Source organism: Nematolebias whitei, chromosome 21 (genome assembly GCF_014905685.2).
Source record: "Nematolebias whitei isolate Nwh7 chromosome 21, NemWhi1, whole genome shotgun sequence".
Classification (NCBI taxonomy): domain Eukaryota; kingdom Metazoa; phylum Chordata; class Actinopteri; order Cyprinodontiformes; family Rivulidae; genus Nematolebias; species Nematolebias whitei.
This window is the reverse complement of record NC_056518.1, coordinates 32695164-32712051: the sequence shown is the minus strand read 5'-3', so window position 1 is coordinate 32712051 and position 16888 is coordinate 32695164. Positions and strand designations below refer to the sequence as shown.

At 44.1% G+C, this 16888-nt stretch overlaps 1 protein-coding gene across 1 annotated transcript; it reads left to right on the top strand.

The window, feature by feature from the left end:
- Positions 1-2163: 2163 nt before the first annotated feature.
- Positions 2164-16687, top strand: hivep2b (HIVEP zinc finger 2b). The gene is made up of 7 exons (XM_037695070.1): positions 2164-2230; positions 5153-8811; positions 9638-9795; positions 9867-10042; positions 11899-11997; positions 13626-14395; positions 16301-16687. Exons 2-7 carry the CDS (start codon positions 5254-5256, stop codon positions 16643-16645), a joined length of 5106 nt encoding a protein of 1701 aa, XP_037550998.1. The 5' UTR covers positions 2164-2230; positions 5153-5253; the 3' UTR covers positions 16646-16687.
- Positions 16688-16888: the final 201 nt, after the last annotated feature.

Here is a 16888-nt window from a genome sequence, read left to right as displayed (position 1 = left end):
GTGGGTGTCTCACAATTCACAGAACAAGTCTGATTTTTGCAGCAGTCAGGCACCCTGCGCGCCGTCGTTCATTCACATCTTCTCAGTGAGCGTGTCGAATGTTGTCGGAGATGTACATTCACACTACGGCACCGTGTCATTAGAGCCTTTCACAGTCGCTTTTTACATTTTCCCTTTCCTCTGCCCATACACACACGTTCAGGTATTAAACTGCATAAATACATCCACGCCACATCGGCAGAGGATGAACTGAAAGGTCTAGCGTTCCTTGAAGGAATGCATATCGCCCGCCACCGTTCATGCCGTAGTTTGAAACTAAAACAAGCGGTACGCAGATGTCCCCCGTAGCTGAGGGATTTGAAGTTTTATAAACGAGTGTTTTAAACCTGAATGTTTTTGGTGCAAGATATTCAAGTGGGGAGGAGTTACACTGTGGAGAAGAACAGATCGTTTTTTGTTTTGCTTTGTCCGAGGTGGCGCAGACCGACGGATCCTGGTGAATGGAGGGAGTCATTTCATCCCCCACAAGGTGCAGTGGCGGAGCCAGGGGGTGGCCAATGGTGGCCTTGGCCACCATTGATTTATCTTCAGCCACCCCAATCATTTGAGGAAACTATACTTTTAAGCAAAATGAAAACTAGAAAGCAAAGTTTCCTCAAATAGTAGGTTTGGCCAGTTGACATATATGTATACGGGGGTGGCCATGTTGGATTTTGACTGACAACTCAGTTTTTGAAAGAAACCCGTCTTACGTTTAGATGCAACTACACACCAAAATGGAAGTTGGTGTCTCACTTATTAATATTTTTTATTAAACCTTTATTTAACCAGATAAAAAACCCATTGCGATCACAAGGGTGACCTGGCCAAGAACAGGCAGCGGCACGTGTCAAAAAAACAAAACGAGTAACAAGATTAGAATAAGACTTTAGAAATATATAAAACATATAAGATAACAGTAAAGGGCAATAATTGTAATAAATAATAATTTAAAACAATACACTAGAGTAGGATAAAAATGTCACCCAGTTTTCCTTAAATTCTATAAAAGCCCTTTTAAACTTTTCAAAACCAGTCGAGACAGGGTGAAAAACTGACTCTGACGTGCACTTGTGGCCATCTTAGACTTATCAGTTATCATGCTCAAAACGTGCACCAACGGATGGAGGGCATTTCCAATACCCCCACTTTGCTCCATGATGGGCAATAAAAATTCTTATGCGTCACGATGGAGTTGTAACCTTAATTTTTTAATCTTTATTTATACAGCTAGTCTCACTGAGTCACGAGGACTCAGTTTCAAGAGAGACCTGTTTGGGAGCAGATGGTTGGGTTAGGGGCCTTGCTCAGGGGCCCAGAGTGGGGCAAATGAGGGTGGAGGCAGGTGTTGGTGTTTCAGTTTCTCCACCCACATATTGATGTTGTCGGTCCAGAGAGTCGAACCGGCAACCTTCCGATCACAAGCCCATGTTCTCTAACCTCTGCACCATCACTCTCCATTAACCTTAACAAAAATAAGGTTGTGGTAAATCACAAGATGCCACTCTCAGAATTTGTTGACAACTTCAGCTCAATATGTGTAAAACTGACTCAAAGACATTTTTGTGTTGGCTAAAACTGATTGGCTGTAGCGGCCATCTTAAATTGGATTGACTCCATACGTTAGTTGATAGTAGATGCACAACCAGTGTTTATTTTTTGAGTGTTACAATAAAATCCATCCTTTGGTTTACGAGATATTCCACGACAGATGCATGAAACAGACACGGCCACATCGTGGCGGTCGATAAGTCAGAATCAGGAGCTGAATGAAGGAGGACGTCGTCGTTCGGCCCTTCGGTTCGTGTCGGCTGCCTCCCCTCTCTGTGAGTGAGGCAGCTGCTGCTGTGCGCTCAAACACAATGAGAGGGAGTGGAAGAGAGGGAGGAAAAAGCGTCCTTAAACGTGGGCTGTTGTGTAATCCCTCCATGGGCCCCTTTGCTATTTTTGTGCCTGGGTCCGCACGTCATGGTTGGGTATTTTCTCTGGTGACTTGCTCGCATCAATAGATCTTCTAATGTACGCCCGCTCGGCCAGCAGCTTCTCAGCTGATGGGACTTTACCGCGCTGATTTTTTGTCTTTTGTTCTGATTCTCATCCAGACCCGAGGAGGATGGAGAACCGGACCGGGCAGTATGAGGAATGTCACATGTGACTGTCGGTATGGAACAGGGGACCATTCAAATGTCAGGTTAGTGGGAGAAATATATTTGATATGTGAATGTCAGCTGCTGTCGGAGCCGAGGCTTCTCTCGACCCGGCTGAGGGCTTTAAGACAGAGCTGTTGCTCCATTCTTCATGTTCTGCCACAGCTCCAGTCATCTCCTTGGGATATTTCTGGATTGGTGCTCCTTTATTGGCCAACTTAGCCTCTAATGATGTAATGCAGCAACACAATGATGCTCTCCATACAGCCAGCGTTTTTGTTTTATTTTTCTCGTGGATGTGCTCCAGTAATTCATATCTCCATCCGTGCGTACACATTGTACCACCATCAGCCCACAGTTATCCTGAAAAACACCTACTGCCACCCACCTGCCTTCTGCTGGTGCACGTCATTGCTGCCGTGTCACAATTGCTTTATTATTATTATTTTTCGGTAGAGGTGAGCGCTTGTTGCCTGAAGTGAGAGCCTGACTTGTCAGCGGGACCCTGAAGGTGGGCTCCCTCCACAGTTCAAAGGTGTGCATTGTTTCCAAGGGTCTTATCTCAGTGTCACTCTTCACCCCCACTTCTCTCTCCTCCTGGCTCAAAGAGGATGAAAACAGAAAGCAATGAGGTCACCTTGACCAGGCCTCAGAATATTGTGACACCCCCCACGGGTACCCCTCTTAGTTTCCCTCTTTAAGTCTCTTCATTGAAACATGGATCAATCCCATCAAGCTCCTACCTCCCACCCCCCTCACCATCCTGTAAGAAGCCCTCAAATCTACTGAAGCACAAAGAGGCAGAAGCTGATAAAAAAAAAACCTCCCCACGGCTGCATTCATGCACCTCCAGAGTCACCTTGGATTCCCATCCTCTGGTTTGTGTGTGTTATGCTAACAAGGAGCAGGAAAGGGAGACAGTGCGAGAGTCAGAGGATGTCCTAATTAAGGGGAACTCAGAGGGTTTGAGCCAGATAATCTTACATAACCTCGTTAGGGAGGACACAGCGTTTGATACTGAGAAGATGGGGATGACGTGTCCTCAGATACTCACCCTTTAATGTAGGATGTGGAGTCGTTGGACTAGCTTGCTGTAAACACAGGCTGGTTGTGGTTGGAGCTGTGTGTGTGTGTGTGTGTGTGTGCATACAGTTCAGCATGCGGTCCGGTGCACCCAGTGATGACACCGGCAACGAAGACAGGTGTGAAGCTTTCAGTCTTATCAGTTGAGTGTCGTAAAAGAATACGTATCGCCCGCCACCTTTCATGCCAGAGTTTTAGTGACAGTAAAAAGTGACTTGTAGCCATCAAACCTCATGCACATCACATGTCAAGCTCAGAGTATGTGTTGAGGATGACTCTCAGCTACTACTGCACCAAGTTTTAGCTCAGTTCCTGCAAAATTCACTAAACTGTAGCCATTTTTACGTTTGCTGTAGCAACTATCTTGAATTGATTAGCTTCAACGGGTTTTATCAGTTGTTCGTCCAGTGATTATTTTCTGTAAGTTTCATTAAAGTTTGTCCACGAATCCACTCAGACACATGCAGAAACTAAAACTTTGTCATCGCCTTTGCCTTGTTCGCAGGAAATAAAAACAAAGTGAATAAAATAAAGAAATGCAGACAGGTCGGTCGCTCTTCATTATTCCCAGAAAATTACTTTCAATGTTGAACATTTGTTGAGGGAGAGGTTAGAGTGGTTGCCTCACAGCGAGGTCTCAGGTTCAATTCCCAGCCTGAGACCTTTCTGGGTGGAGTTTACATGTTCTCTCCGTGCATGTGTGGGTTTTCTCCGGATACTCCGGTTTCCTCCCACAGACCAAAAACATAAGTTAGGTTAGTTGGTAACTCTAAATTTTCCCTAGGTGTGAATGTTTGTCTCATTTGTCTTTGTATGTCCCTGTGATGGACATGAGACCTGTCCAGGGGGCCTGCTGCCTCTCACGCTGAGACTGTTGGATATGGGCACCAGCTGCCTGAAACCAGGGAAGGAGAAACAGGGAAAATTGATTGATTGATTGGATATTGAACGTGTAACTTAAATTAGCAAAATCCTGAGTTGTGCAACACCAGTAGCTTTTTAAATAAAAATTAGTTTGCTATGCAGACAAATTCCAATATTTATTTTCATTATCATCAATATTTAGCATTATAGCTAATTATTTTGTGTATATTTGTCTGTACTTTTTGCAAAACATCTCATCTCAAATTTGAACAAAACCATTGGAAAATAATCATGGATGTGCATCTACAACTGATTAATTTTTGGATTCAACTTTGTTCAATATGGCCGCCACATCTGTATGATTTATAGTATGAAAATGGCTGTTCTGTTACTGTCAGTTATGCCTGTCTGATACAAAACACCTCATGAACCATTAGAAAGAGTTTAATGAAATGCTGCAAATGTACATCTTCAACTGGGGTACGCCCAATTCAAGATGGCCACCACAGTCAATATCAATATTTTTACAGATATTGAACTAATCTTCAGGTCTTTAACACATGCTTCGATTTACATCATTATTTAAAAAATTTAGCCAAAACAGATCAACTCCATCATTTCTCATCATAAGATGATCTCAGTCTAAACTTCTGGTAGGGAAAGTGGTGGGCGATATGCATTCCTACAAGGAAAAGTAGGCTTTTATTGTCTTATAGCACACAAAATACATGTACACAATCATTTTTAACATGCACAGTGCATGCACATTTACTGGGTTTTAGGACATCTGAGGGTTTGTGCCAGGGTTAGAATGAAGTAACTTTGCAAAAAGACAAATGTTGCTGTGACTGAACTCATTATAAATTTATAGTCCAGTTTTATGAGAAGGACGTCTGGGAAACAACCTTGAATGGATCTCACTTTCTTGAAACTCACATATTTTTCTTTGTGCTTCTAGCTGACAATAAATATCCTTATCGGAGTTTTTCTAACTTCTTTTTCTTTCCTGTTTCTTTCAGATGACCGGTCCCTGCAGTCCACATACGTGTTGATGCCACTCCAGTTACATAACAGATATCATCCTTGAAAATCAATTGCAAAAGGAAGTGACATCGGATTCATGGAGTCACTTGAAACTACTGCAGGGGTGAAAAGCTCTACCGAGGGTCAGGACAGAAACGTTGCACCGAAAAGAGACACACCAGAGGCTGCACAGACTCAAAAAAGGCCGCTGGTTGAATCAGAAGGCAAAACACGGCACCATCAGAGCAAAGACACGTGTGATTTAAGTGAAACGTCCGGCTCAGAAAAAGCTCTGCAATTAGAGGATCAGCTGTCCCAAACCCAGCCCTCTAATGGCAGACACAAGGTTTCAGCACAGACACCAGGACAAGCAACCCAGAAGAAGTGCTCAACTTCACTTGAGCAGCAGTGCACTCACCCAGGAACAAATCAACTGACAGAGGTGATGTCTAAGGTGGATCTGAAACCACCAAAACCAGGGAAGTATGTCTGTGATTATTGTGGAAGGGCATGTGCCAAGCCCAGCGTTCTTAAGAAACATATTCGATCACACACCGGGGAACGGCCCTATCCATGTGTCCCCTGTGGGTTCTCCTTCAAAACCAAGAGTAACCTGTACAAACACAGGAAGTCCCATGCTCACTCTGTCAAAGCTGGATCAGTGCCATGCTCAGAGCTTGGGTCTTACAATGCCAATACCGAACAGGGGTCTTTTGAAGGGGAAGGAGAATTATTCTCCGACGCTGAGCAAAGCACGGACACAGACGAGGACACACTTAATGACCCGCTGCTGCTGCTGGACTCGCCGATGGAGGGATCAGATAACACTGCTGTAAAAGTCCTAAATCTCATTGCTCAGAAAAAGAGAACCACGTCAATGTCAGCTCAGGATGGTTCTTCCCAAGCCCAAGAAATCAATGCATCTTCTGTCACGGCTGAGGCTAGTCGTGCAATTCAATCTTCCACAATCAAGCAGAAGCTCGCCCTCCGACTGTCTGAAAAAAGAAGCAGCGACTCGGAGCATAATCTGTCACTCCCGAGTCAATCCAGCAAGGGCAGCACAGACTCCGGCTATTTCTCACGCTCAGAGAGTTCCGAGCACCAAACCAGCCCTCCAAACACCAATGCCAAGTCCTACCAAGAGATCATGTTTGGAAAATGCTATCGTCCAAGTCCCAAGCAGACCTCAGCCTATGTGGCTTGTGCAGAATCAGACAAGCATGCTGGGAAATGCTCAGAGAAAGGTGTGTCCCGCGTTTTCACTCAAGAAAAAGACACAGTCGAGTCGATCAGAATAAACACAAAATCATCCAGCAGAGAAGAGGTTAAAGAGTCACTTTTGGAATCCAGCTCTGACACAGGACCTCTGATCAGAAGCAACTCTATGCCAACGTCATCCGCCGTGTGTCTGAGTATGCCACAGGCCCTCCGAGGCAGCCACTCGTTTGATGAAAGAACAAGCACAGGCGGTTTGAGGAAACTCAAGCGGCAGGGGGCCATTGAACTTTCTGTGCATGATGGCCACACAGATGCTGAGAGCCATGGGAAGAGTTCAGTTTCAGGACAGGAAGTGGAAAACTACTCCTCAATGGTGCCTAGTATGAGCCAACAGAAACATGCGATGGATCTGGCGACACGGAAACGTCGCAAAGAGAAGAGAGAAGAAGAGGACCTGGCGGGTCAGTACGGGGGTCATCACGAACCGTGCGAGGACATGTTTGACTCAAGCAAAGACTATGACATTAAACAAGCTGCAATGGGCATTATGGCTTTAGGGAGAGGACAGTTGGACAGGTGCAATATGGACGTATCAATGAGCTCTGAAACGTCAGGACGAAAAACTTTAGGGAATGTAATTTCAGTTATTCAGCACACAAACTCAATCAACAGGCCTCACCCCGAGCAGAGGTTGGAGACTCTGTCTTCGTTTCAAGCAGCGGAGGCGAGTGTGTCTTTTGAAATGGAATGTGATGGTAGATTAAGGCAGTCAGCTCAGCTCGGGCCTAAACTTGTGCGACAGTCGAACATACAAGTCCCAGAAATCAGAGTCACGGTTGAACCCGACAGTCCAGAAAAAGCTCTGGAAGTGCAAGCAAAGGAACTGGAAAAGCACACAGAGGAGTTTCAGTGGCCTCAAAGGAGTGAAACTTTAGCACAATTCCCACCAGAGAAACTCCCTCCGAAGAAGAAAAGGCTTCGCTTGGCTGAAATCGAGCACTCCTCCGGGGAATCGAGCTTCGAGTCTGCCTGCACTAGTCTCTCACGCAGCCCGAGTCAGGACAGCAACTTATCTTACAGTTCCACTTTCTCCTTTGACAGAGAGGAGAGCTTAAAATCAGCCTCTCCAGTCAGGCAGGATGAATTTGGCAAACCGCTGGAGCTTTTAGCTGTGCCAGGGAGTGGGCACTCCCTCTCTGTGCTCCACCAGCGGCAGCAGCATGAAATGAGACGCTCCTCCTCGGAGCAGGCACCATGCAACTTGCGCAGGGAGTTCCCAGAGGTACGCAGCGTATCGTTTGACTATGGCAGCCTTTCTCCAACATCCAAAGTTAGACATGTGGACATTAGTTCTGCGAAGGAGAGAAGGAGGGGGAACTTGGTGAGACAGGAGTCACTGATTATGGACACTGAAGTAACACAAGTGTTTGCACCGTACCTCAGCAGCACCCCCTCTCTGTTTGCAGCTCCCGTCGTTCTGCCACAGACTCTGCCAATGTTTTCCAGCGGGAATACATTGCCCCAGATACCATACACAAGCCTTGTAGTTCCTGTTAGAATCCAAACTAATGTGCCATCCTTTGGCAGCATCATGTACACCTCTTTATCACAGATTTTTGACAATCAGTATGACGGTGTTGGCTCCTCTATATCTGCCCTAAAGAGTCAAACTTCACGTTTGTCTGTAAATCTTGATTCTCATGCAAAACCGCCTACAGCTCACACACTGAACGTGGAAGCCCTGGATTTGTCATCAGCTAAGTTAAAGACGGGCATCCCTCTGTCTCTGACCTCCAGGACCATATCGACCACGAACGCCTCCAGCGGTGGCACGAACAAGCGGATGCTCTCTCCGGCCAGCAGCTTGGACCAGTTCATGGAGGTTAAGCAGCAAAAGAGGGTGAAGGAGGAGAGAATTTTTGGGCAAATAGTTGAGGAGCTAAGTGCTGTGGAGCTGGGGAAATGCCACCTAAGTGAGGAGATGCAGGGCGACCCATGCAGGAGCATGGCTGCTGATGAAATTGCCATGGAAAGCAGCTCCCTGGAGGCGAGCTCGCCTGTGATGCCATCCACCGAAACGAACAAACTCGTGCAGATGGACACGTTGGCGCAGCTGGCCACACGTCAAGACACCCATCCACAGCTCCTCTCTCAGTTTCCTCGACTTCGCACGACGACGGGCGTGAGCTGGTGTTTCCTTAACTACACCAAGCCCACATGCTCCCACAGCACCGCACCGTTCACCTCAGTGTACGCCGCCTGGTGCGTCACTTCCCACAATCCCAATCCTCTGGAGCTGAGCACGAGCGCGGCGCTGGCTCTGCTGCGCTCCAGACAAAGGGGGGATAAGGTTATTTACACCCTGGCTGCCATGTGTCAGCCTGGCACGGGAAAGCTGGTCTCATCCCTCATCCTTTGGAGACAGACCGTGGAGCAGGTGAGAAAACGAGAACATCTGTCTTAGCGTTGAAAAACAAGAAAGAATGTTGAGTTATTTAGTGTGAAGTGCTTTTCGTAACACGATTGCCTTTTGCTCAACGGTGAAGGTGAACAAATAGAGTTTGCCAATGTCTGTGTGTGTGTTTCTGTCTGTTAGCAAAATATCTTATGAATCGTTGCTTAAGTTTCAATCAAATTTGCAGGAAGTCATCGTTAGATGAATATCTGGAGCTGACTAACATTTGAAGTCAGTCTGATTTAATATGGCTGCCAAAGCCAACAGATCTTAGAGAACACAATAACTGTTATGTCTCAGTCATTTTTAAAGAAATTCAACTAAAATTTGGTTATAGTTGCTGAGACTTATTCCCTAAACATACTCTGAGTGCAAACAGATTAAAAAAGGTAGTTTAAAATTTTGCAATCACTCTTTGAAGTCAACTGTGCAATACATGTAGCTACTGTATGCACCAAAATGAAAGTTGCTCACCTATATTGTTATATAAGTTGTTATTCTTATAATGTGCATTATTATGCACTAATATTATTCAGGATAGGGAGAAATTCTACAGGCCAATCTATGTAAAACACAGATGCATATCTTCACCTCATTAATGTCAGGTGAAGTAAGAAGAATTGTTCTGGTATCAAAGTCTTGGTTTCCTGCGGTGGGTTTTCCTGCAGCAGCAGCAGCATAATGCATATTGTGTCACTCGTGCTGTGCAACACCACGAGTGACACAATACACGATGCATCGGTTTACCCTGTCGATATGGAGTCCACTCACAACGGGTGTTAACACGGCGTGTGCTCATTGGCTTCAGCTGCAGAGGAAACCGGAGCCGAAGGAGGTGGACGTCGCCTATGGCAAAAAGGTGAAAGACAACAGCTGCCGAGCCAAAACCGCGAAGGAGGAGTGGAAAGAGAGGGAGGCCTCCAAGAACCAAATGGTGCCAACACGAATTAAAGTCTTCGAGGGAGGGTCAGTCAATATGTGGATTATTTTATCTTCCTTTAAATCTACCAAAATCTAAATGTACTGTGTTTCTGTAGGTATAAGTCCAACGAGGACTACGTGTACGTCCGAGGTCGAGGCCGGGGGAAGTACATTTGCGAGGAGTGTGGAATCCGCTGTAAAAAACCAAGCATGCTGAAAAAACACATCCGGACGCACACCGACGTGCGACCGTACGTCTGTAGGGTCTGCAACTTCGCTTTCAAAACTAAAGGTGGGTGATCAAAAAGACAATCCAATCATAAGATCTGCAGGAGTGACGCAAACGTATGGGCGGGGCACAACTAAAGGGGGGCCAGATGGGGCATAACTCCCCACATAAACTTGCTGTTCCTAAACAACTGCACATATTTTTATGAAACTCTCAGAGAGTAATTACAGAATGTACGTCTACCACTGATTACAGCTCAGTGACCTTTGCAAACCCAAAAGTGGCTGTAAATAATAAAGTTTTACCGATACCAGAGTTAGATTTGCTGTGATAGTAACTCAGAGCCATCAATGAGTTACCAGATCAAGGGATATTATTGTTATGATAGTGACAATGCTATTTTCAAATTTATTGCAAAGCTAAAATTAGCTAAATAGACGTCAAAGCTAAAATAAGCTAAACAGTAGCCAAAATTAGCCAAATTGGGACTAAAATTAGGAATACAGTAGTTATTAGCAGCAAAAGATATGCTAAAGAGAAAATGAGCAAAACAGTAACTAAGTAGGTAAAACTAGCTAAAAACAGCAGAAAAGATGCTAAGTAAATTGGCAAAACTGTAATTAAAACTAGCTAAACAAATGCTAAAGCTAAAATTAGTCAAATACTACAATTAGCCAAATTGTAGCTAAAATGAACAAAACGATAATTTCAAAATAAAGTTAAAAGGAGCAGAATGGTAGCTAAAAGCTAAGAGAAAAAGCTTAAAGCTAAATGTAGCAAAAAGTTAGCTAAAAGTAGCATAAGACAAAAGAGCAAGTATGCAAAACAAAGTTTTTAACAAAGAACGCTTTTGAAGAAGTTGGAGATCTCAATGTGTTTCTAAAGTTAATTTAATTTTAAATAAAGTTAACTATTTTGAAAAGTATGTATATAACATTATAAACATTAAAACTACTAAATTAGCTAAACAAATGTCAAGACTAAAAGAAGCAAACAGCCAAAATTAACCAATTTGTAGCTATGATTAGCAAAAGGAAAATTTAACAAAACACTAGCCAATGTTAGCAAAACAAACTAAAACCTGTAAAACAGATGCTAAGACTAAAGTGGCAAAAAGTTGTTGAAATTAGCTAAACAAATGCTACAGCTAAAATGAACCAAACAAATTCTCAAGTTAGCAAAACAGTAGCTAAAATGAACAAAACATCCATCCATTATCTTTACCCGCTTCTTCCTTTTTGAGGAACAGATCACGTTAAAAGGTGCTAAAAGCTAATAGAAACAAAACGGTAGCTTAAAGCTAAATGTAGCAAAACAGTAGCTAAAATAGAAGTAAACCTAAAAGTAGCATAAGAAAAACAAAATTAAAGCATGTACGCTGAAGATTTAAAGGAGAACATCTTCAAAGGAAGAGATCTCGATGTGTCTCTAAAGAGAATTTAATTTTAAATAAAGTTTATTTTGAAAAGGTACAAATATGAAAAATCATCGCACACCATTTCTGGATCAAGCTGAACTTTTAATACATTTTAATACAAAACATAGCCACAAAGTGTGCAGAAAATCTACAAACTATAAACATAAAAACATTAGTAACTCAGTATTTACTCATTAATAAATCTGAATTTAAGAGAAGATTCAGTCAGTTAATATTATGGACGATCTGCTGTCCGTCCATAATATTAACTGTAAGATTAGAAATCAAAACAAAGCCTAACTTAGAAGGCAACTCCTAACTCTCACATTTCATTACATTTCAAATAACCTGCATAAGACAACTTAAAACTCCTGAAATTCTGTTACAGTCTTTATATTATTAATGGGCCCCCATCTGGCCACCTCTGGAGGTGCCCCTGCTCATCAGATGCTTTTTGCAACCTTGACCTCATTCATGAAGCACGTGTGCCTTTTGACTGCAGGAAACCTGACTAAACACATGAAGTCCAAGGCACACATGAAGAAATGTCTTGAACTGGGCGTGTCGGTGACGATGGACGACACGGAGATCCAGGAGCACGGTGAGATAACGAGCTCTGATGTGATTCAAGTGTTTAGGTTGCAATCACGTCTCAAATGAAACTTTCAACCGTTGTTGTTGTATAATACACGTCATTGTATAATCCTAACCCTGGATTCACTCACAGTAGCATAAAGTAAACAGAGAAAATGTTTAAAAAGAAAGTACCATTTGGATTTTTTTTTGGGGGGGGGAAATAGGTCATTTTGAATTTCAAAGCAGCAAAACATCTTAAAAATGTTGGGACAGCTGCTAAAAACACCTGTAAAATTAACTGGTACAAATAAGAAACAGCAGCTGGAGCATTTTACAACTAATTAGATTTACTGTCATCAGGTCAGTAACAAGAGAAGATTTTAGGGAGGCTGAATCTCTCATAAGTGAAGATGGGCAGATGTTCAGCAGTCTGTGAAAAAACAGTTGAACATATTCAGAAGACCAGAGGACCGTGAGGACCCGTCATCTCCAGTTCATGATCTCATCAGCAGATTAGAAGAATCTGTAGAAATATGAGCTCAAAGGACGAGGATGAAGGTCAACACTGGATGGTCGTGATGTTCGGGCTCTCAGGGGCCACTGTATTAAAACCAGGTCTGGTTCTGGTGCTGGTTCTGGACCTCACTGTATTAAAACCAGGTCTGGTTCTGTTCTGGGCTCAGGAAGACATCCACAGATCATTGTCTGCAAGCAGTTCATCCACAAATGCTGATTAAAGCTCTATCAAACAACTAAGAAGCCAGATGTGAACACCATCCAGAACCGCTGCCGTCGTCTCAGGACCAGAGCTCACTTCAAATGGACTGAGGTGAAGTCCAGAACTGTTCAGATTTGGATCCGTCTGGCCTCAGGAGTTCTTTTTGAAAACCACAAATGCAGCATTCATCTAGTATGTTTCTTAGCGCACATTTCAAAAATCTGCCTCTCTTATGGTATGGGGGTGCATTAGTGTCTCTGGCATGGACAGCTTATGAATCTGGAAAAGCTCCGTCAATGTAAAAAACGTGCCAGTCTTAGAACAACTTGTGCTCTCATCCAGAAGATGCTTTTTCAAGAAAAGATGCATCCATGAAAACAGCATGAATTCATGGTGTGACCTGGTGACCTGGCTGCAGCTCACTCTCTCACTCTCAGTGGACCAAACAAGGAAAAAGATCCAGTACTGTAGAACAGTTAGGATCCTCCATCAGACCAGAACAGGTTAAATTTCCCTCCTAAACCTCCAACAACTGGTCTCCTCAGGTCCTGGATGTGTACAGACTGTTGTTAGAAGAGAGGATGTTTCAAAGAGGATGTTTTGCTGCCATTAAATTTAAAATAACTTTATTTTACCTTAAATGTAGTTCAACGTTTGACTTGTTCACTGTTCCAGTAAATACAGAACGGATTGGAGGGATCTGCAAGTCACTGGATTCTGTTTTTATTTACATTTTACTACCTTCCCAAAGCTTTTAGACTTTCAGTTATATTGATTCTGACTTGTTCATTTTAATGTTATCGTTTAGTGGAGAACTTTATGATGGAGTTATGACCAGGTCTCATTTTTTTTAAAAAGACGTTGTGTCTGGATAAATGAAGAGTCAAATGAAAAGTTGTCGAGCATTAAACAAAACTGACGTTTGTCTTTTAAAGTGGACAACATGCAACACGAGTCCAAGGCAGAGGTGGCTGCAGCGACCAAACACCAGTTCTCAGACGCCGAGGACTCCGACGGTATGGATGAGGAAGCTGATGAAATAGATGAAGATGATGATGAGGATGAAGAGTACGAGGAGGACTCCACCCCAAAGCTGCATTCAAGAAGTTTGAGTCCTCAGCCATGTGGAGTTACCTCAGTGTCGTCTCCCATCCACGGTTGCCCGTTAAGCACTTTGCCCGGAGCTGACGAGCACCAGCAGTTCTCCGGGAAACGTCCGGGTCCAGACCCCCGAGCTGCCCCTCCCACAGAACAGAGAGACAAGTTTGTGGATGAAGACTCTCTGACCATGCTGCCTCTGGACCAGACCAGCCTCCTCTTCGATCCTTACTCTTCTTGCCTACTGTCTCCTGGTTGGGAGTCTCCCATCAGGGAGCCCTCCCCTTCACGTCTGCGTTATCCATCTCCAAGGCGGGAGCTCTCTCCAAGAGGTCGGTCGTCTCCGAGGTGGGACACTTCTCCCCTGAGGCCTGGGTCTCCAAGTTTCAAATCCATCCAGCACCCGTCCCCTGTGTCGATGGAGCGACCTGTGTCTCCTGGGACAGAGCTCAGTGGAAAGAGAGAGTCCTCGGTGAGGGGCAGGCAGAGGGTGGTGCTGAGGGCCGTGTCGCCACGCCGGGGCTCGCACCAACACAAAGGCAGCTGTGACAAAACTCGACACCAAGCGAAGATGGAGATGTCCCTGCAACAAGGAGCTTTTGAAACGGTAATGTAGTTTTTACTCATACCCACCAGAAACCTGCAAAGATTCATTTTACGTCTAGTTTACATGAGAAGAATCTCTGCAAATGATGGTTTTTCAGTGGCGATTATGAAAACGTTGTACATTTACACTGTAATGGTGTCCTCGTTAAATAAATTAAACTTAAATTAAATCTGGCTGTAGTTTCCATGCCAGGACACTAGGTGGTGCTGTGTTTTTTGTACAACCTGGGGGTCCTCCCCCAGAAAATTTAGAATTAAGTAGATGTGATGTATGTATTTCAACAGGTTGTTAAACATCTACGTTTACCTAAACTTGTAAACACTCCGCTTCTGTTAACCATCCCCCCCACACTCCCCACTTGACCGAACCGTCAAGTAAGTTACTCTGTCCCTGCTTGTTGTTGTCGGACTCCACATGTGAACCTCCAGGCACCTGTGGCTGCCTGCGAGCTCCTGCCTGCGTACGACTACCTGGTTAGCTCGGCACTCACCTCCACCACTCTTTTAGGGACGGAGATTTTTTTTAAGGGTAGGCGCAGAAATGCTACTCGAACAGGCATATCGTATGCTATTGTGTTTAAAATGAGTGTTTATGTAATTATTTTCAGTTTACATGTCCAATATAAGTTTAATTCATTCAAGGTAGTCATATTTGTTCATAACTTTATTATTAGTAAGCCTGAGAGTTACTGGATCCAAGCCGGATCCCAGCAAACATTTACCAGAATGCACTCGGTCAAAATAAGAAAGTTCCTGGATCCTGTTCCGGCAGGATCCGGCTCAAATGAAGCACTGAATACAGCAATCTTAAAGCGCTGCGGTACGTAACCATTCATTACAGACAAATTGAGCAGATCCAAGATGAGGATAATACCATATTTTTTAGACTATAAGGCGCATTTAAAATCCTTTAATTTTCTCAAAAATCGACAGTGAGCCTTATAATCCGGTGCGCCTTGTGTATGAAAACAAACCCGTTCATTGATATTGTGCCTTATAATCTGATGCACCTTATAGTCTGAAAAATTATGCAACTGGGACCCTGTGTAAATAACTTCGTTCCACCACATGTACCACAAGAGATGCGAATGACAAATCTCTCTGACTCTGAAAATACGGTAATTAGGGAAAATACCTCTTTATTTGGTTGGGAAATACGTGTAGTTGGGTACGTCTGGTACCCAACCAGGTATGTCTGCTTGGGACGTGATCTAGCAGATGTTGATGGTTTGGACGAAGTCATTATTTTTGACAATTCAGAGAGCTCAACAGGACAAAAACAGTCCAAACCTAAATCAGGTTCTAGTGATATTTCTAAAGCTGCCTCATCTGACAGGGAACCAGAGGCGATAGTAGGAAGGATGGGTTGAAATTTCTCTTTAATTGAAATAATTTTATTTATAATGAACTTCATGAAATCATTACTATTTACAGATGTAGGGATACCTACATCTCAGTTTTAGCACCATGTTAACTTTAGCACCACCTTCACTTTAGCTACACGTCTTAACTAAATATCTCATGAACCTCTGGACTGATGTTACTCTCTAAGAAAGTAATTACTGGATGCACATTTATAACTGAAAAACTTTTGGGGTAATTCAATTCAAGATGGCTGCCGAAACCTTTTATTAGCCAACTTATTATAACTTTACTTTGAAGGTTTGATTAAAGCAGCGGTAACTTCTTGATTTCTCAGAATAAAATGACCGTAGTTTAACACGTTTGTGTGAAAGGCTTTCTTTCAAGGACTGTTGGGTCGTTAATGTTTGGCTGAAATCTCTCAGTAGCAGAACTGCATGAAGCTGCAGAACCTTTTGTTCACCGAACACTTTCATGATTCTGAAATATCTGGACTTGTGAGGTGTTGCTGGCGCTGCTAACTCTGGCACCGATGTTGTTTCAGGATCAAAGGAGCAGCTTGGCCTCGGTGCCGCCCGCTGGTTCTCCTCAACAGAACGTTCTCAGCCACCTCCCACTCCACTCCCAGCAGCAGGTTCGCTCTCTGCTCCCCATCGTCCCCGTCGGGGGGCTCCAGGTGCTGCACTCCCCGCCTTCCCCCGCCGCTGACGCCAGCCCGTCCTCGGCGCAGAGCCCTCAGAGTAGCGAGGGCCTGGAGACGGGAGGCGAGGACGGTGGTGACCATCAGGAGAACCCTGCTCCTCCTGTGAGAGACAGCAGACAGGAGGAGAGCGTCCAGACCTGCCTGAAAGCCATCGCCTCGCTTACAATCACCGCCGAGCCTCATTAAACTCCTCCACCGTTCGGTTCAGACGTCTCGCTGCACCTGCAACCATCCTCCCCTTTAAGAGTCTTGTCTTTATTTCATTAGAGGCAATATGAAAACATTTAGGAGGGAGAACCCCCCTCTCCTCCTCGCAGCTGGATGGTTTGCACGGTGAAGAATCAGAAATGGGTGCAGGTGCAATATGGAAAGATAATATGCTAATATGCCTTTTGTCTGAGATATTAGTTTGCGTACAATTGCACAAAA

Excerpts from the sequence above, each read along its gene's own strand:
- hivep2b (XM_037695070.1), top strand. The coding sequence starts at position 5,254 with ATGGAGTCACTTGAAACTACTGCAGGGGTGAAAAGCTCTACCGAGGGT. Across the intron at positions 11,998-13,625 it reads CACGGAGATCCAGGAGCACG|TGGACAACATGCAACACGAG; the intron begins GTGAGATAACGA and ends TGTCTTTTAAAG. Across the intron at positions 14,396-16,300 it reads AACAAGGAGCTTTTGAAACG|GATCAAAGGAGCAGCTTGGC; the intron begins GTAATGTAGTTT and ends ATGTTGTTTCAG.